The sequence below is a fragment of the Drosophila hydei genome, unplaced genomic scaffold (assembly GCF_003285905.1).
Source record: "Drosophila hydei strain 15085-1641.00,03,60 unplaced genomic scaffold, DhydRS2 tig00000063-arrow-pilon, whole genome shotgun sequence".
NCBI lineage: Eukaryota > Metazoa > Arthropoda > Insecta > Diptera > Drosophilidae > Drosophila > Drosophila hydei.
In genome coordinates this window covers 3,951,606-3,979,206 of record NW_022045657.1, presented here as the reverse complement: position 1 = coordinate 3,979,206, position 27,601 = coordinate 3,951,606, and the positions used below count along the sequence as shown (strand labels likewise).

At 40.7% G+C, this 27,601-nt stretch overlaps 2 protein-coding genes across 2 annotated transcripts; both read left to right on the top strand.

Moving 5' to 3' along the window:
- The first annotated feature begins 1,350 nt into the window (after positions 1 to 1,350).
- Positions 1,351 to 3,142, top strand: LOC111600271 (general transcription factor IIH subunit 3-like). Its single transcript, XM_023316319.2, has 5 exons — positions 1,351 to 1,529; positions 1,586 to 1,766; positions 1,821 to 2,428; positions 2,491 to 2,527; positions 2,743 to 3,142. The coding sequence occupies exons 1-5, from the start codon at positions 1,409 to 1,411 to the stop codon at positions 2,843 to 2,845; spliced, it is 1,050 nt and encodes a 349-aa protein (XP_023172087.2). The 5' UTR covers positions 1,351 to 1,408; the 3' UTR covers positions 2,846 to 3,142.
- A 7,524-nt stretch (positions 3,143 to 10,666) lies between these two features.
- On the top strand, positions 10,667 to 12,417 carry LOC111600279 (sodium channel protein Nach). Its single transcript, XM_023316328.2, has 5 exons — positions 10,667 to 10,812; positions 10,864 to 11,088; positions 11,142 to 11,313; positions 11,370 to 12,049; positions 12,108 to 12,417. Exons 1-5 carry the CDS (start codon positions 10,688 to 10,690, stop codon positions 12,343 to 12,345), a joined length of 1,440 nt encoding a protein of 479 aa, XP_023172096.2. The 5' UTR covers positions 10,667 to 10,687; the 3' UTR covers positions 12,346 to 12,417.
- Positions 12,418 to 27,601: the final 15,184 nt, after the last annotated feature.

Sequence of the window (27,601 nt, the reverse complement as noted above, 5' to 3'; positions counted from 1 at the left end):
AATTAAGTAGCCAATTTTTTGTCATCGTTAACGTTGTTATTGCTGCTGCTGTTGTAGTCGACTGTAGTCAGCCTGTCCGCCTGTCCGCCTGCCCGTTGACTACTTCCAGCTGTGGCTCCGTGGCAACTCGTAATCCGCCAACTACTAGCAGCAGCCGCCTGAAGAGCGAGTGCGAATGCGAGTGCGAGTGCGAGTGCGAGTATCAGAAAAGTGGGTGTCTGTCTGACTTACTCACGCTGTTGCTGCGTGGCATTTTTTTACGATTTTGGTTTCCAATTTTGAGCACAAAGTCGTTTTGACCAAAATAATACACATACACACACACACACAAGAACACATGTATGGTGGCATAATTTTCAAGGAAAATCTCTTCATTTTTAATGTGCTTGGCAGCCACAGCAACTGGTCACATATGTTGGCTGACTGGGCTATTGCGTTGTCGTTTGTAAAAATCAATAAAAAATTATCAAAAAAAAAGTGGAAAAAAGCCGCAGTTAGTCGACGTGTATGGCAACGTCTTGCGCCTGGGTTGGGGGTGGGTGGCGGTGCTTATAAATCGACTGAGATTAAATCGAGCGCACATAATCATATTTAGCTTTTGGCTAGAGTTCAGTTGGTGGATGTCAACCTCAGGCCAGCTCGACATGGTTGGCCCCTCGTGGTTGGCTGGACCCCGCATCGTGGATCGTGCAGTGCATTTAACATGGCCAAAAACAATGGCTAAGCGCCACCATCTATGAATTAATCACGTTCATAATTTTGCGTCGTGTTGTCTTGTCTTGTGTTTCTATTTTTGTTTCAACTGTTCATAACTTCTTTTTTTCTCTCGCGGTTAATTTGCCTAAAAAAGGATTTGAGCCAATCGAGTAAAAAAGCCAAATCAGCCGTTAAATCGCCAAAAATCGACGCCACTAACCACAGCTTGGACTGCCTGCCTAGCCGCCTGACTGGCTGCTGGCCAAAGCAACTCATAACCAAATTGCATAATTATGCAACGCTGTTTCTTTGTCGTTTGTTTTGTTGTTTCGGGTGTTTGTTGTGCCATGCCCAGGCGCGAAAATGCTTGTGTGTGGTCATGTTGTAACAATGCATTGTTCAATTGTGATTATAGGCACATGCAGATGAGGTGTTCATGCGACGATCCACAGCATATGCTAATAAACCAGCACGCCGTGGTTAAGTGCTTATCATTTAAAACGATGAAATCTAACAACAAGAACTTTCCATAAATAGTGAAGCATCTTAATTGAATATGTGTAATATAATGAGCATGAATATAAAATTGAATCGAGAGAAGTACTTAGCCTACATTGATTTGTGGGTATTACCCAACACTCACACAACTGATTAAGTCTGTCAACTGAGAAAGCAAGTTATTATTTGAGTCGGTCAAAGTCTGTTTTGTAAAATGAGTTCCAGTCAGTTTAAGCTGCCGAATTTACCCTTGAAAAAAAGGAAACATCAAAGTTCTGTTGAGCCGGAGGGGGTTGAGCTGCAGCCATGTCAACAATGCTTGGGTAAAAAGACAGGTGAGCTACACATATATTGCTGCACTGTGCAGCTAAGAAGTACTACAGCTAAACAGGATTGTCGGAGAAGGATGTTCTGGTAATAATCATCGATCATGATGCCAATCAGAACTATGTGAGACGTGATGTTGAGTTGTTCGGCAAAGTAGTTTGCTTTCTCATCGTTTTGGGCAATGCGCATCTGCTGCAACGCAATGATAATGATTTGGTCATACTTGCCTGTTCTAGCCATGCCGTGTAAGTCGAAGAGATCGAGTGAGGTTGGACGGTCTAATGGCCAATCGTTTACAGTAATTTAATTTATCCCGAAGAGTCGTTCGACAAACTGAACTGCTGTGACTCGCAGATGGAGCAGTTTGCCATTGTGGAGAGTCTCACCAAGTTGAGGCTGTGTAATCTACTGACCCAGGATATGCACCGGATGGCTCGCGAAGCTAGACAGGCAAACAAACAGATGGTGACTGCTCTACTTCCTGGCACCGTGGGCATGGCCCTAAGCTATTTGAGTCGCTGTAAGCGTGAGGCTTCCAAAGTCATGCAGCTCAACGGACGCATACTGATTGTCAGCGGCTCCATGGAGCCGTCGATTCAGTTGGCTAATAAGCACATGAATGTCTTTCAGGCCGCTGCCAAAACAGGCGTGGTCATCGATGTGTGCGCCCTGGAGCTGGATTCGTCGTACATGTTGCGGCATGCAGCGGACATAACCGGCGGCTTTTACTTTGGCACTAGCGACTTTGAGGCTCTCGGCATGAACCTGCTCTGCCTGTTCCTAATGTCGCCTAAGGCACGTCACCATATAAATTACCCGAAGCAGCCCCAAGCGGATCTACGCGCTGTTTGCTTCTGCCACAACAAGCTCATCGAAATTGGATTTGCCTGCAGCAGCTGCATGGCGAGTGAGTAGTCTTCCTTGAAGCTAAATCTTTGCTGTTACTCATGACTCATTTATCCCCTGCAGTCTTTTGCAAGTACATTCCGATTTGCGGCAATTGCGAGTGAGTATAAGCATACATATATTGCTGACATTATCCTGGCAGAGAGCATTAAGTTGTTTCGATGTTCTTATGTCCGTCGATCCGTTTTAATTTATGCCGACCGTAACATATTATTTTTGACAACAAAACATAATGTAGAATATATGAAAAGGGTATTTATTCTTCGGCTTCCGAAGTGTGCCATTTTATCTTTAATATAATATTCCATTTTACAGCACTATCTTCAAGCCGCCCGAGAAGTTGCAGCTGTACATTGATAGGAAAGCTGCACACCGACGAAATAAGCAATTTTCAAAATCTATGCAACTGGAGCTTTAGATATAGTTTATTTAGCTATGCATTTCGTTTATTCTTATGGTAGTTTTACAATTCATTTCACTTGACTTTGACTTCAACTTCTCAACAGAATCAGTCAATTAAAGCAACGCTGGATGGCGCAGCCGCATGAATAGACCGCAACGCACGTGCGTGCCACATAAATTCGCAGATTTCCTCATGTCAGACACTTGACGGCGACGCCATTTTGTGAAATCTTCATTAAATCAACTTTCAGGCGATTGCGCACAGACGCGCTAAGGATGTCCCTGCTCGAGCGCCAGCATACTTTACGGGCCGCAAAGCAAATATTTTTCTTTTTTCCTTTTGCCTTCATTTTTTGCTTTTCATTAAAATTTACGCATTATCGCATAAATACTTATGTACATGCCAGAGAGAAGTTGCCCGGTCGCCCCCTTTCTCTGTCTCCTATCTCCTGTTTCCTGTGCTCGGCTTGGCGAAGTTTGGCCAATTTTTACCAATTAACAGAGGCGCAATCTCACGTACATCGGCCATGCGTTTGTCGCATTTTCATTTCGCCAGCGGTTGGCGGCGTCGTCTGATGCTCCTGCTGATGCTTCGTTGTTTGGGTTTCAATTTCGCGTTGGTTTTTATAGGCTTACGGGCAGCCGCGGCGCTACCATATCGCCCAGCCCACAGGCTCGTATCAGTGGCAGTCGTTAAAATGCTTGTCATAATTCCACTTATATGCATGTGACATTTAGCGGCGATGGCCATTCAAGATTCCCATCGGGGCGCACTGGAGTACAACATTTATGGGCTGATACGAGGCTGGGTGTGTGGCCACCCAAAGGCAATTATTTTAAACTGTGGGGTGGTTGTATGCAAAATATTTACGCCACCTATGCACAGTGGGCTGTGAATATTGTATTTTAACATATATTAATAATTTCAATGAGAACTATTTTTATTTAAAAAAGGTTTAATGTAAAGAGGTAAAGAGGTTTATGGTCATCATAATTTTAGTTAATATGTGATGAATGATTTATTATAATATAATTAAATTTATTATTGCAAGCTGCCCAATCAATATTATTTATATTTTAGGAAGTTTAGGAAAATCGTAAGTTGCATATTTATATTTGATAACTACTGTGCGTTATGGATTCGTCATAAGTAAGCCGCTTGGTCTGCATATTTCAATTTATTTTTTCACACTCGTTAATTTCCTTTGTTTAAATTTGCCTGGGCGTACATTGCGTATGCTTAATGCAATGATATTTTTTGCCATTTGGCATGCCAAATATTTGCGTGGCTCTGGGCCATAACCTTGCCAAAGAGGCAGTCAGGTAGTCAGGAGGCCAGCAGCTGGTAATTGTCAATGGCGTTGGCGTTAACTTTGACGTTGACGTCGTTCTCGCAGTTGGCGTCGCAGCTACACCGTTACAGTTGGCTCTTTGGCGTTGGCGTGGCCGGCGCACGTTTCGATTTACAGTCAATGAATGCGCTCGTAAGTCGTGAAACACTTTTTTGCACTTGCGTTTGGCTTTGGCTTTGGCTTTTTAATTTGCATTTTCAGTTGGCGACCACCCACACTGTCTTCGATTGCTGCCTGCTGGCTGCTGACTGCTGGTTGCCGCCTGCTGCTGACTCAGTTCCCATTCATAAACTCAAAAAGTTGTTCAGGTGGTGACTGCCGCATTTGGTTTGCAAAGTGCAAGCGGATCGAACTTTTTCCTTTTTGGCAAAAGTTCAAGCAAAAGACGTGCGCACAAGCTTCCTGCCCTCTCTATCAATCAGTCTGAAGTTAAATTCAATTGGGCATTGCGAAATCTATTTTTCTTAATTGCATGCCTGGCACTTTTGTTAAGCGACAAAACATTTATCAACGCTACCTGCTGCTTGCTTTTATTGCATGTTAATTGCCCAGCAGAAACACAAACACCACGCCTATTGTTCGAAAGCCACGCCTATGGCATGCAGTGCACCTGACCAAGGACATGGTCTCGGTCCCTTTGGGAGTTTTGTTTAACTTTGCTGGAAATGCAATCAGAGTGGAAAACGCTTGGTGGTCAGCTCAGCGAAAGGACCGACTACAGCAGCTGCTCGTGCCGAACAGAGATGCAAACTGGAGAAGTGAACGAGCTCGCGACACCTTCTCAAGTACTGCTTTTATTAGCAATTGAGCTGCTCGCGTGACTTTCATGCTCACGAGCTATTCACGCGCGCATCTCCAGTGTAAACATTTGCTGGCAGACGCTGTTATTACCTGTCCAGCCTGCAGTGTGGGCGGCAGCCGGTACACTTTGCTATAAGCTGTAGGCGTGGCAAATATCGTTGTAAGTACAACACATTGCACATTTCCTCGGCCTGTGTGTGCAGCCCCAAAATGGTGACAAATAACTGGAATGGCTAAGTGGGCGTGTGCGTGTGGGCGTGTGTGCTTGTGCGTGTGCGCCCTTGACTGCATTGCTAATTGTATCTCGAGCTGTTGTCTGCTACAGTTGCAGCACTTTGTGCGCCATGAGATTTATGCGCTCTGACAGGAAGCTCTTGATTAATTGAACTTTAATGAAAAGATTTATGTGGCTGCAATATTAAAACGCACAACAGACCCACATTTTGGTATCAAGTTAATTGCTTTAATTGTTTTGACGACTTTACCAAAATAACTGTGGCATAATATAATTCTATATTCCTCAAGGCTGACAAACAATTGTATGAACTTTTCTATTTGAATTAACTACCACAAAAACATCTTTCCTGAGCTAGACCGGGTAAAACTAGGAAATAAATCTTTGACTCATTGTATGTCCAGTTAAGCATTAACATTAGGGTTTCAGTAGTTTCAGCAGCTGATTTTTTCGAAACTCTGCTTAAATTTGAATGCGATTACGTCTCCGAATGAACAATGTGCATCTGTTCTTCCCCAGAATATGATCATGCTGCAATAGTGCGACAATCGCACCAAAGCAAATCTGTCATCTAAAGGCTTCAATATGACATTCATTTTCAAATGCTACCATGATTTACATACTCGCTTGTGAACTAAATGTGTTCAAAAAAAGCTTAAATTCTGACTAGAAAATCAACTGGAAGTCAAATTCAAATAACCTGGACTTAATGCTTACGATAAGCACTTCAGCATGGTATCAAATTGTTGATAATGAGCAATGTAATAACATAACCTTATTAATCCGGATCAATCTATGCATAACTTCAAGAGTTAGCTTAATAAATTCTTAGCTTCAGTTGTTTCTTAGCTTTCTTTTCATGGAACCACTTCGCATCCATCACTAGGCAATCGAATGCGCTAATGCGTATTTGTTATTCAAGCCGCAACGCTAAAATGCATCGTTGGCTTAGCCATAATTCATTCAATATAATCGCATGTGAATGACAATTCTATAACTCATTATGTGCGCCTGCTCCACATTAGACAATGGCTTGGAGCAGCCATACAAATGCGCGCAGCTAATTGATATTCTTCAGCGATAATCATGGAAATTTATGCCACAATATGTAAAATATTTCTTCAACGGCGGCGTCATCCTCATTGTTTCTTCAAGCGCTTACAACAAATTGCAATTGCAGCAGTTTCTGCATATTAATTTTCACAGTGCTGACGTAGACAAGTTGTTGTTATTGTTGTTGTGGCTGTTGCCGGCACGAGCTGCTGTTGCTGTCGTGTCTCGCATTGTTTCAGCTGCTGCTGCTGGCTACTGCTAGTAATGTTGCTGCCGTAGCAGCCACTTGAGCGCCGCTTCTGACAACTGTAACAATGCACTTTCAAATGATAATTGTTACAACTTTTATCGTTGATATCGTTGATGCTGGCAACTGTTGCCACTGCTGCCGCCGTTTGCTGTTGCTGCAGCAACATTGTGGCCAGCCTTTGGTTTGCAGTTGTTATTGTTATGATTATTGCATTGTTACTGCCATTTTATTGCATCTGCGTTGCTTTCTTGTCTTTAATACCTTCAACTACACAAGCCCAATTGGGCGCAGCAGCATGCAAACAAGTTGTCCGTTGCTGGCAGTAGTTGGTAGTAGTAGTTCTGAGTTCGAACCCTACTCCAGCATTTGGGCTGGCAATTATTTTACGTGTCGTTGATAGCAGCAGGCCCTAACAAATATTCATCGCTGGAGCTTTTTTCATGGTGTAAGGGCGGCATTTGTTTGTTGTTCTTTCACGTTGCAATATTGTCAAAGCCTGTAAAAACACGAGCGACAACCACATTTTGTTTGCATAAGCCTGGCAGACAGTTGGGCCGAGGTGGGCTGGTTAAGTGGCAAGGGGCATGGCCCTAGCCGAACGACAGTTGGCAGCCAACGCTGCTGCCTCGTCGATCAGACGACCAAACGTGCTGCTAGAACACGATTTTTCCTGTTTTTACTTTTTTGTTGTTGTCATTTTTGTTAGCCACGTTTATTGTTTGTGGCTGCGACATATATTTGGGCATTCATGTTTTACCTAATTCATTTTGATTTTTATTGATTCTCGATTTTGTTTATACCGGCTACCCCGTTTTGGTTAGTGCGGCTGGGCAAAATCAATTTCATTTATTAGACGAAATGTTGGCAAACTTTAGTTTTTCAGTTTTGTGAAACTATTTTGAATACGCTGCTGGCACATGTGAATGTTAAATATTTGCTAAAGTTGCGGCTTAAGGCCTTGAACTTCTAGCTAATAACTATTTCAATCCATGCTGGGCTTGATACTTTATCCCAAACTCTCTGAAAATAATCAAATATCTCGCGTTGTTGTGTAAAATGTAAATAATATTTCTTGATTACATTTTGGTTAATTTTTTATGCATGGCGCTTAGCTGATGCCAACTAATTGACACTTAACATGGCTTGGAGTATTTTCAAGTTAATTGTGTGTCGACATCAGCAACCGCAGCCCCTCGACTACTACTCCAGCTCACCACTCATTCCATTTAGTTTCACTTGCCCGTTGGCTGACTCCGTTTGAACACATGTTAGTATTTAAATTGCCTTGTCGTCTGTTGTTGTCGCTGTTGGTTGCGGCTTGACATTTTATCGATACACCTGCGAAATTGCTGCTGCCACGCATCGGGCTTCCATATGCAAATAAACGACATAGAAACTGATTTAAAAACAAAAGCCAAAAATGTGTCCCCATCAGGCCAGCAAATATGTACAGCCAAACTCTCAGCTCTCAACTCTTCTCTGGCAGCATTTGCGGTCACAACAACAAAGAGACCAACAATCGAACTAACTCGTTTCCATAGCCAACAAATTCAGAAAACTCAAAATACTTTTGCCCATCAAATTGTTAAGCGAATAACTGAAATTGTGAACAATTTTTTAGGGGTATTCTCGGCTTTTGTAATGTTATAGGACGCGTATTAAAATTGTTATAAATGTAAAAATATTTATTTATAGAAAAATTCAGACATGTTTCAGCTTCAAATATCAACAGTACAAAAAAAGCCAGTTTTAAATAGATTTTTTTAAGTAACAATCGAATTTAATTACTTTCAAGCAAACCTTTCATATTTCGATAGAGAAATTTTATAAATAATTAAATACATTTTGTTCAATTAAAAGTATACACTATTCAAAATTCAATATTTTATAAGAGTATATATTTACTCCAGGCAACTCGAGGTATTTAATGTTTGCTTTTGTGATGCTCAATTTGCATTTGAAAAAAAATAAAAAATACATCTTAATTTGTTGCATTTTATTTATTTTAGTTTTATTTATTGTTATATGAATATTTGGACTTTTGCTTTTATTTAAATGTCTCGTTTTCCATTTTTGGCACTTGGAACAATATGCAAAAACAAAACCTCAGCAAAGTAAGCAAATGAAAAAATATTTAACAGCTTTATTCGCATTCAACGCGACTTTTGTCGCACTCCCAGAAAAATAAACCTGTTACTTCGAGTGCGCAAATAAAATAAAAAAATGATCTTTGGCTATATAGGGAGGGTCGCATGAGTGATAAGTGTTTTGGTTTCATTGAGTGCGGGTACAACCCATTTTTCGTTTATGTGATATGATTAAGTGTGAATGTTTTATTGCGTAGACTGTCAGATGTCGATTTTTATGCAGACAAATAAATGATTTTAAAGGCTGAGGCTATTAACGTGGCTTAAATGCAACAGTTAATATATAAATAAAACTCAATTTAAGATGCAAGCTTAAAATAAGTTAAATAATAATTTTAAATAAATTTAAATAAGACTTATAAAGCCTTACCTTTTCATCAATTCGAAATATGTTTACAATTTTCTGCACGCAACGCCGATATTTTTATAAATACTCTTGGCTCGTAGGGCAATAAATTAAAAGTCTGCCAATTACCACTGAATTGCAATGAATTCCTTTAAACGTTTTTTGTTTCTCATTGAGGCAAAGGTGAAAATGGTCTGTCGCTGTTGGCTGAATTCTATTGCATCAGTGTGATTATCAAAAACAATTTAACGTCATGTTTGGGCGCATAAATAATTAAAGCGTTTGCATTAGTTTTGCATGGGACACGTTGCATGTTGCGTGTGGCGTGCGGCACGCTGTCAGAGAGGCAGTGCTGCAATGTTTCAAATTTCAATAAGCACTCTAATTGTTTTTAAGTGTTTTCCACCAGGCTGCAAACAACGTAAATGAGTCGTAATTGCATAATTCAAATTTAGCGTCGAGTTCTAAGCACCAAAAACATGTTGACTACATTTAATGCATGCGCCACGTTGAGTGTTTGAGTTTCAAGTTTGTGTCCCAGTGGGTGTGTGGGCCTGGGTATTTGTGGCGAATGGGTCGCTTATTCACTCGTTTTGTCTAATAACTTGGTGCATTCGGTGGCGCAGCTACTGCGCTACCTGATTGCCAACCCACCTGGCTGGCGGCTGTAATCGAGCAGGAGTTTTCAGTCGCTGCTGGCGTTAAAAACTTTACGAATTATGGCCCAAAGCCTGGCACAGGTGGCAGCAAATTCACATACACTTTAACCTAGTATGTGCCTGAAAATATGCACGTGTTTGTGAGGAATTTTAATAGTAATAATAAATGCAGGTAACGATGTGTAAGACGTGTGTATTAGCTTGATTAGTTGTACTTGAATTGCCTTCGTGTTGGTTAAAAGAGGTTGACCATTATTTAATTTTTTTTTAAGTTAGAAATGTTTATTTTAAAAGTGAATTTTATAATATTTATTTTTTAATATTTTGTTATATAATTAATATTGATATTTTGAAATATTTCAATGAAACCTACAAGTATACATAACTGCATATTTATTCATTTATTATTTAAGTATTTAAATTATAAAATTGATATTAAGTATAAATATTTTTTAATTATCTACTTTTGAATTGTGATTTATTGCGAATTGTGATTTAAATTAGTATTTTGTTTTAAATTTAAATTAATTTTGTAATTCGCATTGCTAAATTAATAGTTGACGCATGTGCCGCCTGACTGTAGCCCACTTAGCCGCTTTAAATTAACAATTTTACGTGCTTTGAGTGCTTGCATATATACATATGCAGTCATATATATTTACGCAAGTGTGCTTGTTGTGTGGGCGTAGACTTAAGTCCTTATTGCGACACCTGCACAAAGCAAATACCAATTAAGAGCTTTTCCCGTGCAGCGAACCCAACCGACTCCGTTCAAAGTGAGCGCCATCGAGACAGGGTGAGAGCGATAGCCGGAGCTAGAGTCAGAGGCAGAGAAGGAGGCGGAGACGGAAACCAAGGCCAATGGCTGAAACAAGCAGCCGTACATGCAATTAAGCCACCGCAACACAAACAGAGGCCCAGCAAAATGGAGGAAAATTAAAATGTATATAAAAGCCACAACATGACTGCGCCAGTCAGTTAGCTGGCGATCGACGCTTGGTACTATTGTTTGGCGATGAAGCAGGAAAAGCCCCAAATTAAACGCGATTGGAGGGCGGCTGGCTGGAGATTCGTGGATGTATTGACGGAATACTGTCAGACTTGCAGTCTGGCGGGTTTTTCCTATATAGCAAATCATAAGTAGGTCATGGTTGGTGCAACACTTATATATATTGTTTAATTTGGTTACAGCTTACACTTTACCGAACGCATTTTTTGGCTGCTTTGCATAATCGTCTCGACCGCAGGGGTATACTATCTGATCAATCAATATCAGCGTGACTTCACTTCACGCGCTGTGAGCATTGTTCACGAAAGTCTTTCGCCATTTGCCAAGGTAAAGTTTCCATCGATCAGCGTTTGCGAATTGCGCTTCAAAACCGATTTTCCACGAAATGTCGAGGAATATGTAGAAAGGTAATCCAATTAACAACAAACAGGCGAAAGCGTATATCTCAAATTTCTTTCAGCCTGGGCACAGATCTGAACAGTCCCTACAACTGGGAGGTGGAGTCGTATTTGTCCTTTGTACTGTTTCCGTATCAGTATACCACAGGTATGTTTATTCGCTGTAAACCGTACGAAGATTGTGAGCAATGTGCCAAGTGCCCCAAGTCGAACTACCGGGAATTATCGTTAAAGGTACATTGAAAAATTTGTTGAATCTTTAGAGAATATTTCAGACAGTTTTCTTACAGTTCGGTTTCAATTGCTCGGATCTGTTTCTAAATTGTAAATTGGCGGATGAGGTTTTCGATTGCTGCAACTACTTTCTGCCGATGATCACACCTTTTGGTCGATGCTTCCTGTTCAACTCGTTGCAGAACAACCATCCCGGTTCGAATCATTGGTTTCCGGCTATTTTGGATCGAAGCAGTCATCCGGAAATGAACCTGCATCTGTCACGCGCCGCTCTGGTAAGTGTGCTTAACGAGGAGGACGTTCCGAATATACCGCTGCCAACGGTGGACGTGATTGTGCTGGAGGGACAGCATAAGACTCTGCAGTTCCACAAGGAGGCCATGGTGAATGATCCCAGCATGAAGGATATCCCGATAGCAGCACGGGACTGCTACTTTCCCGACGAGGTGATGCAATGGAGCATGTACAAGGCATACAGCTTTAGTGCCTGCATCAGCGACTGCACCAGGCTCTACCAAATGGAGCTGTGCAACTGCTCCGTCTACAATATGAGTCCATATAAAACTGATCGCTACCCGGATTGTGACTTCAACGGCTACTTATGCTTGGAAAGTGCTTCTATGGTCAAGCAGGATGTGAAAAGGCTGTTTCGCATCGATTCGCCGACGTTGCATTGCCATTGCTTGCCCTCCTGCACCGAGGGAGACCTAAAGTCAATTTATGAAGATCAAATTAGGTGAGTTCTTTATTTTTTCCCTGCATAAACATAACGTTTATGTTTTTTAATCTCTTAGCACAAAGAGAAAAGCCAGGGACACTAATGTAACCCTTGTGATGCCTGTGTGGCCCACGGATCAATATCGTCGTCAAGTACTGCGATCCAAGCTCGACGTGGTCGTCTCCATTGGTGGCATTCTGGGCCTCTTTCTCGGCGCCAGCATCCTGAGCGCCATTGAGTTTGTCTACCACTTTACCCTACGTGCCGCCAACACGGCGCTGATGGAACGCAGAGCATTGGCGAAATTCAAATAGTTGGCAACGGTTTTTAGGACATCAATTTGTTGCTTCTATTTATTGATCAGCTTGGAATATATCTAAAATTAATTGTACTACCCTTGCTCGTTTCCGTATTAATATATCGGAGAAACAACGGAGAGATATTTTAAACAGTAATTTAATCACAGCTTTAATCCATAGGTCAGTTGCATGTGGTGCAGGTGCATTTACAATAAAATTTTATTAAATATTTGCCCGAGGCGGGCAGACTGCAATGCGCATTAAAAATGCAGCCATGGCCTGCTCTCGTGCCAAGGATACGGATAAAGAAGCCCCACAGTCCAAGTGTGTGACGAAAATCAATGAAACTTACAATTTGCGCAGTCAGCGGGCAGAGGCCAACGCCTGCAGTGACTTCATCTCGCAATTTTAACAGAGTTCCTCCTCCTCAGCTGCGCCCTGAACACTCGGCTATCGCCTTGTTTGCAGGCATCATAAGAATTTCATTTGCTGTGTTTTAAATATTTAAAATGCCGTAGCAACACGAAAAGGCGCAGACGACACAACAAAAAAAATTAAACATAAAATGTGAGCACATTAATTCTGTTGCTTCGAGTCCTTTTTGTGACCAAAAACAATGGTTAATTAATTATGCACTACGACAATTAAAGTGTCACGAAATGGGCCTTTGCGCTCCAGCTGACGGTCTAAGCCACTTCAGAGTATATCGAATATTACAGTAATTTGCCGAAGAGTCAATTCCGGTAAGCTCGAAACTATCGAACTATCCTCAGCAAAGTTGGCAACATTCTTATGATAGTTACTACTTTGATTTCATTTGAACTGATACATGTCAACTTTCTCTCTCAGATGAATTAGGGTCCTGAATATATCTGAGTTTTTCTATTCAACCTTTTAGTGTTGATCTTCACAGAAGTCTAGTGTGGCCAGTAAGTTATCAATACAATTTATTGTGAGTTGAAGAACTAATAAGATATGTAAATATAATATCTAACAAGTAGGAGAATAGTGAAGGATTTTTAAACTGAACTAATTATAATAACAGAATTTGAAAGAATTTATATTCTTATGGTAAATCTGACTAGAATTATAATGATATATATAGTAATTTAAACTTCATCGCAATTTATTCCCTTTCATATATCTGAACTCTTACTAGTAAGAGCAGAGTATTCAGCCAGGTCACTCACCAATTTTTATTCAAAAGTTACGGGCAAAAACATCATGTTCAACCTCAAAAATTTCCCTTGCCACAAAGTCATAAATAATAATCTCGCCATTTCATACAAGGTTTGTTATTTTATTTAGCTATTATTTTTTCTTCTTTTTTCCTGCCCTTTTCCACTCTGTTGAGGCATTCTATTTTATTTCATTCAGCGCTTAGCTGCGTCGTCGGGGCTTTCCCTTTTCTGTTTTCGCTTTTCGGCTGGCCTTTTGCCTTTGCACATTCATAGTCTTATTCGTATTCATTGTGCATTTGTGCTTCGAGGTGTTGGCATATTTATGCCGGAAATCCCTTTTATTCACTCAAATGTTTGTCCACAAAGCAGGGCGAAAAAAAGAAAACAAAAATAAAGTGAACCGCAGTGAAAGTGTCGCCGAGAGAGCAGCAAAAACTATGCCCAGCTACGCAGTGGTCGTCCAGTCCAACTTTTTGGGGACACGCTGTCAACTTTGTAGTTGTTGCTTGTGCCGCTTCTCCCTCATCTGTTCGCTGCTGTTGTTGCTGTTGTATGTTTCGCGCGTATCATTTATCAAGCTCAGCAAAAAAGGGAACATTTTTGTCATGTTAAACTGTCAGAGTGCGCATTTAGTCATTACTTACATTTTGCTAGCTCTGCTGCACGCAGCCCCCTTTAGTCGGCTTGTCAGTCTCTTTCTGCTTGTCATACACATGCAAATGCAACACACACACGTGCACACTCAGAGAGTCACACACCTACGCACCAGCAAAATGTAATTAAAAGTTGCCATGCAAGTCTGCGGTTGAGTTTTTATTTTCATTTTCATGTTCGTTTCCGCTTCCGCCTTCGTTTCGGCTCCCACGCGTCTCGCTTTCTCTGGGCCATTAGCATAACGCTCGAGAGTATGCAACACTTTAATGAAACGCCCCATTTGCCATTTATCAAACTCGGACGGTCGTCGCAAATGTTAATTATTATGTTTTATTGCCGCAGATGGGGCAAGATTTGTATTTCAGTTCCCTGTGATTTGGCCGACACTGAAATATGGCCTACACTCAGCATGTGGCCAAGTGAAAGCAGCAAACTCGTGACCAATTTAAGGCCAGCTGAGCCAAAACTATTATTAAAATTGAATTTAATTGAATAAAGACTTGAATTAATAAAGTTCCAACCACACAATTGCTTGTAATTGAGATCGATTTCCTTAACTGGCAATAGTTTAATAGTAAAATGGCATACAGAATTTGGACAGTTGCGGCTGCCTTAAATTGCATTCCAATTGCAATTGGAGATGGCACTGTAAGCAATTGAATTTGCAGGAGAAGTGCCGGGGAAATGAGATTGGCAAAGGCAATAGCAATGGCACGGGCAATGGGAAACGGAAACTATTTTTCAATTACCTTTTTCGCACGCACGTTTGCTTAGCATTTTACCTTTGTGCGAGACTTGCCGTTGCCAGCCCAGTAACTTTCGTCATTCTACACGCTTTTCAAGAGAAACGCTTAAGTTGCAAACAAGGAACAGTGGCCGGAAATGGAGCTTATCGTGGCAGAGTTTGAAAAGATTTCAAAAGTCTTAAGCTTCCGCTTAATTATTTCAGTATTGCTAACGAGCTTCAGCTGCATTTGACGCATTTATATTATTTGAATCTAATGATTTTCTGGATGTTATACAGATAGTTCAGTGAAACTTAATATATATTAAATTGAAGAGAAAATAGTGAATGCCTTCATTCAGCAGCTATTGATTGAGTTGCGAGCACACTAGCCAGCTGCCTATCAAGATACCATTGTAAGGGAATCTATATTTCGTCTTCATAAAGCAAATGTAAGACAGCTCTTTCTTTTCCGACGTTTCCGGTCTCCTCTCATTTCAATGCATGACTGTTGCAATGCCTTTACGTACACTTGGCCCATGTGATAGTGTGTGACTGTGAGAGTACAGTCTAAGTGTATGTAGTTAGCAGTTTTTCAATCAACGTGGCACACACTCACTCACAGACAGTCAGTGCTAAGAAGAGCTGCTTCAGTTTGCGTTAACAATTGCCTTTTGCTGCACTTTTAAATTTCCTCTAAGCGGAAATCTATTTAAATTGAATTCTATTCTTTGGCTGGCAATTCATGCTGCAGAGATGCATTCTTGTCTGCTACTGCTGCTTCTTCTTCTTTACCTGCATCTGGTTCTTCTTCTACTACTGTTGGTGCAGTAAGAAAAGTTTTCACAGCGCACTTTACGCATTGGGAATTATATTAAATCCTTGGCTGGCATTTCCATTTCAATGGATAATCATTATGAGTGTAGCTGCAGACGGCACTTGCTGCAGCCATTGTTGTAGTTGTTGTGTTGCCATGGCAGCAGCCATTTTGTTGCAGACTGTACAGGCGAGCAGACGCACACACACATATTTATGCATATTATGCATTTTTTACACATTTATGTAACATTTGATTGTGTTGACTGTGGCATGCTGCATTGTAGGTGTAAATACTTGCCTTTGGCGTCCCAGAACGTTGCACAACAGCTCGTATGAGTAATATTTATTCACGCTCCGCTTTTGTCCGCTTTGTTACCCACACAAGCACACACACACACGGACACACACTCAGACTCCAACACAGACATGTGCGAAGTGCAAGCAAGTCGAAAGAAGCATTCAACATATGCCAAGCATAAACATAAGCAGGAAATTCATTTTTCATTTGTTTGTTAAAACTTCTGTGCGGAGCTGGCAGAAAGACGCTGCTGCTGTGACGCTTGAATTATGAATATTCATCATACGCTAACGTGGCCGAGCAGCTGCACTTATTATGCTCAAATTAAGGAACCGTTTTTGGAGCATATATGAATACGAATATCCTTGCCAAGGTCCTGCACGACGGCCGCGCAAGAAAATAGTTCTAGTGCCAAAGGAAAATTTGAAATTCCAACAAAAGTTGAGTGGGCAAAAGAGAAAATAGAAAAGAAAGGAATGCAATTTAGTCTAGCCGGCAGCTCGGCGACCTTTCCAGCACGCCATAAAACATCAGCTGTTTAACGCACAGCATTTTTGAGATTTATGTCCTGAAAATTGTTGCCGAGATGAAGTTCCAGTTTTTAAGGCATATCAAAAGTGCTGCACAAGTTGTTTTGCCAACTATTTCGAAGAGGTCGTTTGTCTTTTCGTGAGGTCACGGGGTTAAATGGTTTCGGACAGTAAAATGAGTAACTTAGCTAAACTATGAATTAGCTTTAACATGCTCAGATCCTTCAAATCGATATAAACTATATGACAAGAATGCAAAGGGAATGTGAACTATGCATTCACTGAATCTTTGGCACCGATCTAATGCTATTAGTCGGCTCAAGTTAACTATGAATCCAAAAATAAGATCTATCTTATCTGTATACATATATACTGAGAGAATTTAGTTAAGTGTGAAATATGTTCATATATTTTTTTTTATAAAATTCAGAGCTCCATAAAATAACTATCATTTCCTGTGCCAGCAAGAAATAGCACAATCTGCACAGAAAGTGGACATTATGTTACGGGCAGCATCTGCAGCTTACATCTATTCCAATAAAGAGGGCAGTCAGTCAGTGTGAAGCGTATCTTATCGGAGGGACTATTAACGCAACAATCCGAAAAGCCAACTTAAGGCCAAGCGAACAGACGCGTGGCCAATGCTGTTGACTGTCGGGTGTTATCAGCGACAGACCGGGCCCATCAGCAGGTTGTAAACTACGAGGGCGAGGAGCGATTCAAATCCAAACGAAATAACCACGACAAATGTTTGCACGTGCTTACCTGGCGCCATAAACCAGAGCCGAAGCAGAGACAACACGAGTCGCAGCAGCAGCACAAATCCCCAGCAGCACTGAAGTCAGGCCAATGTCCTGTCATTTAAGCTGAGCGCACCAGAAATAAAAAAGTTCACGCGCATGAATATAAACGGTAAAAGTGGTTTTTAGGCCTTAAATTGGTTGTCCAATTTATGCGTTTCCCCCGCCCAGCCGCGGCCGAAACTCAAAATGAAAGAGTGTGCGAAATGTTGGTAGTGAGTGAGATTGGTAACAAGTAAGCAACATTTCTCATGGCCTCTCAGCCTGCTGATAGCTGCCGTGGACGACGATGTCTGGGCAGCGCTTACAAAACTTTTGGGATTAGAAATGATTTCTTATGGTTTCTCTGCTTGCTCCAGCTCTCGCTCCAGTTTTTGGCTGCCATTGCCATTTGATTTATGCTGACATCCTGTGGCTGCTCCTGCTGTTGCTCGACGCTCGACTCCCGTTCGATTGGCACGCCCTAGTGCACGCCTCAATGGTCAGGTGGTTGGCCGGCAAAAAGCAAACCAAACATTTCTTGGCAAACACTTGGCCATTTTTCATGGGGTTCATTTGATTTCAGTTGCTTTTTATAGCCAGCCACAGCAGTCGCACTAAGCTAAACGCTACAGTGGAGCAAGATACTGAGGAAAACAGGTGAAAAACGCATTTCAAATAGTTGAAATTCAAGTTTTATCAATATTACAGATTCTAGTAATGTAACAGACAGTTTAATTAAACGACTGACAACTTTGCCCAACGAACACATATTATATACAACAAGTATGGCATCGAGCCAATATCTGCACTCCAGCTCTCTAGAACTATATACATTGATTGATAACTCCTTTTTATAATACAGATACAAAAGATTACAGAAATGTTATTAGACCAAATATTTACTATTTTTATTTTAATATATTTTGCTTAGGGCTATTCACATCAGTATTTTCTATACTACATCAATTTACAGACAACATTTCACTGTTCGCTCAATCTCAAGCTCTGTCGGCTCTTATGTTCCTTTGCAGTGCGAATGTCTGGGAATTTGTCACACTGCAACAGTGGCGCAAGGGCAAATCAAAATGGCGACCGGATGTGGGCAACATTGTTGCAAGTCACAAGTCGCAGGTCCAAGCTGACGTTGTTTCTGCTGTTGTTGTCAATCGTAACCGCATTACATGTCAATTACCGTATACTAAACTGAAAGAGCGCTTACGCCAAGTGCGTCCTGGCAACGGCGCCTGCCCTTTCGATTCGATATAATAGTCTCTTTTCACTTTGAAGTTTGCGGTACACACACACACACTCACACTCAGAGAAAGAGAGAGCGTGACACACACGTTGGCTGAAATAAATTTGTGGCACATGAGTTTAATTTATGGCGCTCGCAGCTATTTTGGCTGCCAAAGCGGAAGTGCTGCTGTCAATAAGGATTGGCAGGCAGCGTGCGGGTTGTGGAGGACTGGGTTCATGCTGAGGCTCAGGCTCAGGCTCAGGATCAGCTTTTGGGTTTTGGGTTTTCATTCCTTATTTTTCCTTTTGGCTTTTGCCTTAGCCGCAATCCCCTTTTCATAGAGATTGACAAATGCGTGAGTGTTGGTGACTTTTAAAAAATGTTTAAGCTGCACAAAAACTCAAATGAAACTCTTAGTGAGGCTTGGATAAATGGGTGACTATATATATGAGTGTGTGTGTGGCTTGTGTGCGCCGGCAAAAAAGCCGTAAATAATGCGCAAAATTTGTTAAAAGGACAAGCGTAATAAATCCTCGCAATGGCACACAATTTCTTGATAACTTTTTAGTGTCTGATATTTTGCAGTTGTACGCTCGAGGGTTTTAGGAAAAATTAAAATTTATATCACTTGTTATTTGCTGCCTTCCGCCTTCTTTTAACCAAACCCAACCCACTCCATAGCCTAGCCCTTACAAATTCATACCGGTTATGATGTGTGATTTGACTGATGGCTGCAAACATTGCAATTTCCGCTTGACAGACGCAATCGCACCACTCTCGCTCTAACTGACGGAGTGGCATAAAGACGAGTTGAGAGCCATCAAATATTTTATGAGCTCTTCCAGAATGTTTATATCTACAAGTTTTTCGGCGTTCACTGAGCTTCAGCAAGGCAGCGAAGTAAATATGCTCAACTGCATTAGTTGAATTTAATGATGGCATATTTAGATTTCAATTTGATGTTACCATTTCGCAGAGCAGCTGCTTTCTGTATGAGATAGATATGTAATCGTATGTATGTGCTAAGATGCGAGCAAAGACTCTTTTCTACCAATTCATTTTATTTGTTTACAAATCAAAATTCTAATCCTTTCTCTATGGCATGTCTGCTAACAAAGCATCAATCGCTTTCACATCTGCCTGGCTTCCTTCATTGTGTGTTGCAACTAGAAAATTTGTATCAGTTCTTAGGTTTCACAGATGCACGAAATTTCACAAAACAATGGCAATTAGTAATTATGACCACGCTCATTGAAACTAAGTTATGTAATTTCTTTATGCACATAATCAAAGGCAACTGAAACTTTATAGTTGCAGCTCAGCTCTGCCGAAATAACTTTGTTTGCTTTGCACTTTAAAATTAATAAGATTATTTAGTATATATATTACCTTTTGAAACTAATCGAACCTAATCTCATGTAAAAAGATACAGTAATTGGCCCATGCAACTTCGAGCCTAATTGAGTTTAGCGTCAAAGGCGATACAAAGGCACTTTCATAGCCACATATGTTAGCATATGTTTTCATAAATTTGCTGGAAAAACATTTGCACAACTTTATATAGACACGACACACACGTACCCAAGCGAACACACACACACACACACCTACACTCACACTCACACAGGCACACCCAGTTGTCAGTCAGTAGATGAAGCAGCTAGCTGGTAGCTGGCAAATTCACTCAAACCCCGACACTTATGCACTCGGATAATGTGAGTCCTTCAACGTCAATTTCATCCACATCGACTTCAATCTGTAGGCAGTCAAGCCCAGATTCAGATCCTGGCCCAGGTAGCCTGCAAGTTGGGCACTTGGGCAAAAATATGAGGGTTTTATGTCGCAGCCACAAAATTTGAGAGTCAACCTGGCCCGCCCCAACTAACTAACTAACTAACTGTCTAATGCATAATTTGTCTGAACTTTTATGCGAGTAAGTCGAGCAGCTTAGCACCCGAGACATAGGCAAGAACCCTGCGATTGCTGCTGCGGCTTTATTCAGGTGTTGTAACATGTCCCGGCACCAGTGGCCTCTCCGGCCCTCTGTCCCTGACCCACCTTTAAAAGTTCTGCATTGAATTCATTGCATTTTGTGGCTGGAGTCGTGAATGTGTTCATTTGATTTGAATGCGAATGAGGCAGCCAGAGGCCACTGCCAAAGCCACAGAACGGCATACGAAACTTTGCACATGAACCTTACTTGCCCAGTGGGCGTCCAGCTGTCGTAGTGGTTGAGTGGTTGGATGCTCGCCTGCTCGGCTGCTTGTACTAAATCCCACTGTAAATCCAGGTATTGAAGCAGAAGATGTGCCTTAATTTATGCGTATTTAATAGAGTTTTTATTGTTGTTTGCAGTTTGCCGACAACGAACGCAGAGGCAGAGACTGAGCCCAACTTTTATATCCGTGCTTCTCTAGCTTTGATTGAATATTTATACGATGTTGTCTGTGTGTGCCTTCGGATTGAGAGAGTTTTCTTCTCTGGGCGTAAGAAAGTTTTTGTCAACATTTCATTTGACTGGTAAGTGAAGCAATGCCAATTGCCAAAGTGCCATGGAAACTTAAGAAACATATTTAAAAGTTCCTGACTAAAATATTGCCTCTGTATATATCTATAGACACGACTCAACTACGAGAGATAAGAAAACAATAACAGAAACGATTTTCGTATAGAGATGTCTCTCGTATCATAAGAAATCAGTTTGCTTATCTAAATCTTTTCTAAAAATAAATACATTTTTCAGTTTTATTGGCCATGAACGTTGCTGTCTTTCAGTTATAGAACGATGCATTTTGTTCACTTCACAGTCGAATTGTCTGTTCGGCTTTTCATGAACAATATATTCCATTATGCTGTTCATGAACCATAAAGATTGAGGCTTAATAGTTCCGCTATTGATTCGTGGTGCACATAGTAAATGATTCAAGTGGTCCGCTTTTTACTTTTGCATAGATAATAAATAAAATAAAAAAGAACAGAATTAAATTGAATATTGGATACACAACACAATTTTGCTAGCTCAATTAAGGAGAAAATATGAGATGAAATCAAGTTAATTAGTGGATGCCTTGCCTTGGTCTAATTGGTTAATAAGGATCAAGTATTATTGACTATGAGGCAGCTGCCTGAATGATTTCAACGACTTCTAATGCTGATGGAGTGGCTTTTAGATAATTGACGTTTAATTTCTGTAGTACGAAGCGTTCTGAATATTCTGTATTGAGCGAAGAGGAAACTAAAACGTGATGTTCAGCTGAATAAATATTTCCACTCAACGGTGGGTTTAGAATTTGCATCTCTTCAAATAAATTTACGTCGAAAATTCCATTTGGTAACCCAGTTAGTCAATTTGGAGTGCGAAATGTTAGCGCCAATCGATAGAAACTATTGAGGGCTGGTAAAACTAAAAAAGTTTTTTAAATATTCCAAGTTATGGTCAGAGTAGATCAACTATAATTCAACTTAAAAATAAATAAGTGATTACCAAGCTTATTTTCTTGAAACATGAAGCTAAGGGAAGAGACCAAGCTTAATCATATATAAGAATCGCAAAATTGATAGACCTTTTTATTGCATAGAGGAAAAGAGTGCTTAATGCTTGCAGACAGCTATCCAATCTGGAAGGTAACCAAACTTAATTGAAAATTCCTCGAGAGTACACTCACACATACCCATACGCCCACACACACACACTTAAGTAACCAGAGCATTACACTGATGTTCTCATTATGCATGTTTCTTTCTGGGCGCTGTGAAATGCGTAGAATAAATGAATTTTGCTCGGCGCAAATATTTGAAACTAATTATGCCCAATAGAGCGAGTGTGGAGCACTCTCGCTTCGCAGCGCGGCTGGCACGTAGGCGCATCCGTTCGTGATTTACGCGCCATGGAGTTGTTGCTGCTGCTGCTGCTGTTAGCCTACACTTCCGCCACTTGGGATGACTCAAGGTGCCAGAAGCAGCAGCAGCAACAATAAGAAGGCTAAGGACATTAAGTTTAAGCATTAGACGGCGCTGGCAGTGAGAGCCAGGGCTCAGGTTATAAACAAAATACGCGTGACTTCCTTTTGGAGCCATTAAAGCGGCATATCCGCTTGCGCAAAGAGTTCACATGTGTGTGTGTGTGTATGTGTGAGAGATGAGCAGCCGAGCAAATTACCAGCCCCGACAACAGGCGAACCAGGTAGCCCCGGAAAATGGATTTAAATTGTTGATTAGTGCCTTCAACGATGAAGACAACATCAGGCAGCCATTGTATTAGTGTTACGTATGTGTGTGTGAGTGTGCTTGTGTGTGCGATTTTGAAAAATAATCATCATAATGACAGGTGCTTTTATGAGAATTGTAAAAGAGCACAGCGAAGCGAAAGCGACGCAATGGCAAAAGTATTTGTTAACATTGTCTGCTAGCTGTCTCTCTCTCTCTCTTTCTCTCTTTCTCTCACTCCCTCTTTCTACCTCTCGCGTTCTGCTTGACCTTACATATTATGCCACGCATTAGGCTTATGCTACACATACGCAGCCAAGAAATTGCCTCAAAATGGTTTTTGTTTTGCTCTTTGCCTTTTGCAAATTTCATGAACTCCGAACCGAGCTTACAGGAGTGAATGGCATTGCTGCCAGCCAACTAAATCCTGTTTTGCGCCGTAGTAAGATCAAACGTAGGCCGTCAGAACGTGGACGTGGCATGGGCGGAAAATACTAAGCAAATTACGTACAAAATGAATTATTAGCGCCCAAAATACGATATGAAAAATGATACAAAAAAAGAAGAAGAATTATTACTGTAAGAAATGAAATTTCTTTCTCTTGGCTGTTAATTTTTGAATTGTTGGAGCTACATAAAATAAAAAGAAATACCTCAATCTTATGGAATAAGAAAAGCTAAGCAAATATGAATTTATCTTGAGAGTTGTCTGATATATAGTTTGCAAAATTTCTTGACTCTTCAGAGGACCTAAACCTTAAGTCTGCAGAAGACATTAACATAATGTATAATAATAATTTAATTTTATTTTGGTAAATAAATAAGACAGACTTAATTAGAATAATCAGTTATCGTGTATATTATTAAACAAATTAACATAATCGAATTTCAGATTTTTTTATTAAATTTTTTAAGTTTATTGAGTGCCATTTTGAAATTATTTCACAGCTGAAACTTTTAGCTAAGACCTACAAACAACAGAATCAAGCAGATTGTAGCGCATAATGCAGAAAAGTTTTCTTCATTAATTGTTCATTGTGTGGCATTTTATGCCCAGTAACATTTCGTATAAGATTACTCACAGAAATGAATGAAAATGCTGATGAGGCCAAAAGGCCTAAATGCGCGCAGAGCCACAGAGATATACAAGCACTCGCTACAATCATCTGTTATATATGGGACATCATTTTCAATCGAAATACATTTTACAACTAAAACGTATTATTTTACTGACGCATATTTAATAAAAACACCTAGAAATATGCAATGGGAAGTATTTATATAAATAGGTAATTAAAATAAATGATGCATACTTTTGAGCGGTCGGCTTAAATAAAATACCCTGACCAATTGCACTCACTCGAAATATGGGAATTGCACTCGCTTCCAATAACAGCACATTGAGTGAAAAAATACTGGGAAATTATGCAAAGAGCGCATTAGTGAGAGAGCAGGAGAGTGTAAGTACTGCTGGCGCAATTCGCTCTCAATTCGCCGTAATTGGGCAATGTCGTTTGATATTTCTGCTTTCTGTGTCAGTCGGTTAGCAGGCAACTTGTGTGACGGCTGGCACTCGGCAGTCGGCTACCAGCTAGCAGCTGTCGGCTATCGAGCGTCGGCTGTTGCTCGCGACTGTTGTCCGTTTGCCTGTTGTTGTTGGTTCAGGATCTGTCGCATATTAATGACACGCTAGGCAAATGTGTCATTTTGACATTTTAACAGTCTGTCATGCAGTCGCCAAAACCACGCCATTTATACATAAAAATAAATATATAAACATATATATATGATGTATGTATACAAACTGTATGTACAAATACATAAATACATAGCCACATGTTGGGAGGCTGCAGCTGTGGCGTTTCTACATAGGCAAAAAAAGTAAAATGGCGCCGGCAACTTAAATGTGCCATTTGCTTATCACACACTCACACACACACACACTGACGTGTAGGCAAGCGCCGCCTGGCTGACAGTTTTGTGCCGCACAGATTTGTCATGCATAGATTTATGTTTATGTTTGTGCATAGTTTTGGCTGACGCTCGCCACGCCCACTCGACACACACACACTTACACAGGCGCTTCCCCTATTGCCACTAAACAGCTAACAGCTACACATTTGTCAAGCGGTTGCTGCTGTCCCTTTCCGTCTGTCTTCATCTCTCTCTCCCTCTTCCTCTCTCTCTCTCTCTCTTTATGTATGTATGTGCACTCAACAAGGCCGAACGATCTCATTATGTTGCATATTTAATTAAAACACAATTTAAACAAATGCCACGATTTCAATTGAAAACTTTTCTTCACAAATACATATACATTTCTGAATGGATACTGCATGCTTAAAACCAGACAAAATATTAATTAAGTTATTATATTTTTTAATTTAAATGGTTATCAATTTAACAGTTAATTTTCTAACTTACGTTATAAGGATTCTTTGGATGATTAAACCAGGTACTAGCCAATTTCTAGTAAGATCTGATTTATTAACAAACTGAAACCGAATCTACAACCAAAATTCTTATGCCGTTTCCATGGGTCAGTATTAAAGGGAAATTAAACAATTAGTTTAATAATATTGCTTTGCTTTCATTTTTATTTTTAAAGTATCTCTTACTCCACGACTCACCATATCAACTTCGATTCATGACAATTAAATCGCGTTTTCCGCTTAAAATTATTTGGCGCTAGGGGCCCTTAGACGATGCTGCGTGCCACGCAAGCCTGCGCTCGTGGAGTTGAGTTTCAGCAGCTGTTTTCCTTAGGGCATCGCAACAGTAGCTCTATTTTTGGGGTCATGCCTTATCGCTAATTGTGGCATACGGCACAATGCAAATGGGCCTAAGAACCTTTCATGTTAATTGCCCGACTTGCGGTCCTTCAAAATTATGCTCTGGGCTTAGCTTTCGAAGCCATCTCTGACTCCGACTCCGACTCTGATTCCGACTACGATTCTCAGTATCAGTCTCAGTCTCAGTTTTCATTATTCAACTTCCCGCATTCGGGTCTTGGTTTTGGTTTCGCTTTTCGTCGCCAGGCTAATTCGAAATTAATTTCAGCCTTTGTCTGCACGTGTACTGAGTGTTCTTTATCTGGCTAATTAATTTATGCAGAGCATCAGGAGAGCAGAGCTTGGGAGACGCCAGACTAATGCGTATTAGATATAAATTCATAACTTTGCATTATATGCGTGGGTTGGGGCTTGGTTTACCTTTGATTACTGTAGAAAAAAATAGCTAAATTGAGTGTAGTCGTTGTTGTTGTTAGTCGGGAAAGTGCAACAAAATAATAAGGGCGCCAAAAGCCAAACACAAAAGCAAAAGCAAAAAGCAAAAGGCGAAAAAGCTCACAACAAAATCTACAGCGTGCAAAACAAACACTGGACATGGCAAAGGGGAAAAACAAAAAAAAAAAAAAAACAGAAAAGCACAAAATAACAACAAAAAAGTGAAGGACACAAAACTAACTAACTGAACCGACGCCAGGACGATAACTCAGCGAGCTGTTGAGCTGAAGCCCGGCAGCATAAACTGCCACCTGGTTGGGTCAGCGGGCGGGCTTTTGCCAGGTGATGGGGACTTGGCTTTGTTTGCCGAAAGTGCCAAAACACTAATTTACTTTTTTCGCACTTGCAACGCCCCTCCCTTTCCTTCTCTCTCTTTCTCTGTCTCTTTTTCTTTGTCTGTGTACGAATGTCTGACAGAGAGAGAGAGATAGAGGTAGGCTGCTCAGCTGCCCAGTTTCTGGCCTTACGCTGTGTTCCGTTCACTGGTTCCGCTTTGGCTCGATTATAAAACGCAGATGTGCCACAGCATAGTCAAAGGACAGGCGCTGGGCGTTGAGGGACGCAAGAATAAATGTTTGGATCAGATGAAAATATTCACAGCGTGGCTGATGGGCGTGGTCTGTGAGCTAGGCTTTCAGTGTCCTAAAAGCCGTCAGAATGCGTATGTGGGCACAGGAGTTGACAAGAAGCAATTCCTTTGCTCTTTTCCAAGAAGCAAGTCCAAGCAAGCTGTTAAGTACATGAACTCAAATGTATAACTCAATTGCTCAACACATATTGCGCAGGTAACCAAATGCTTTGCCGGTTCTATTTCTTCACATAATATTTATTAATAATATTTACTTATATACAATCTAGCAAAGAGCATCTGCTAGTCGCCGAGTTCTGAGACGGCTGCTTCAGTTATTTGCCTGTTGTCCCTTATTTTATATTTTTTCTACGTTCAGCTTTGTTGTCTTCTTTTCCGGAATGTGTTTGCCAGCCTCAGCCGAACTGGGCGTCGCGTCGCTGGGAACTTCTTTAAATTGTTGCGATGCCAGAAATGCTTAACGCAGGCGGACAGGCTGGGTGTGGCACATGGCATATGGGTTGGAGGCGGTTCACACTTTAAGTGCCGTTGGCAGGGTTCAATATTAAGTGCATAAATGCTTAATTGTGCTTACTGAATTGGAAATGCATACATATGTGTATAGTTGAAGTAATTGCTGCTTTATTGACCAGTCGAGTGTTTAATATTTGTAACTCAAAAGTTGCATGAGATACAAACTGAAGTTCGATAACGGTTTTTATCGATTATCCTGACACGGAACTAGTTATCGTTTTGCTAGTTCTTGTAGACAGACGGACTGGGCTCAGCTATACATCGTGCTGCCAGCTCCGCCTCTTTATATATATATAAAAATATTTTTAAATTTCTGTATGAATTTTGAGCCTATTTAAATCTCTGTAAGTCTCTTATTGAAAGCTCTACAGTTCTTTTAACAAATTCATTATTAAAACTAAATTATATAAGCAATCTTTTGTCTTCCCCAGAGCTAAGTGCCTTTAAGTAT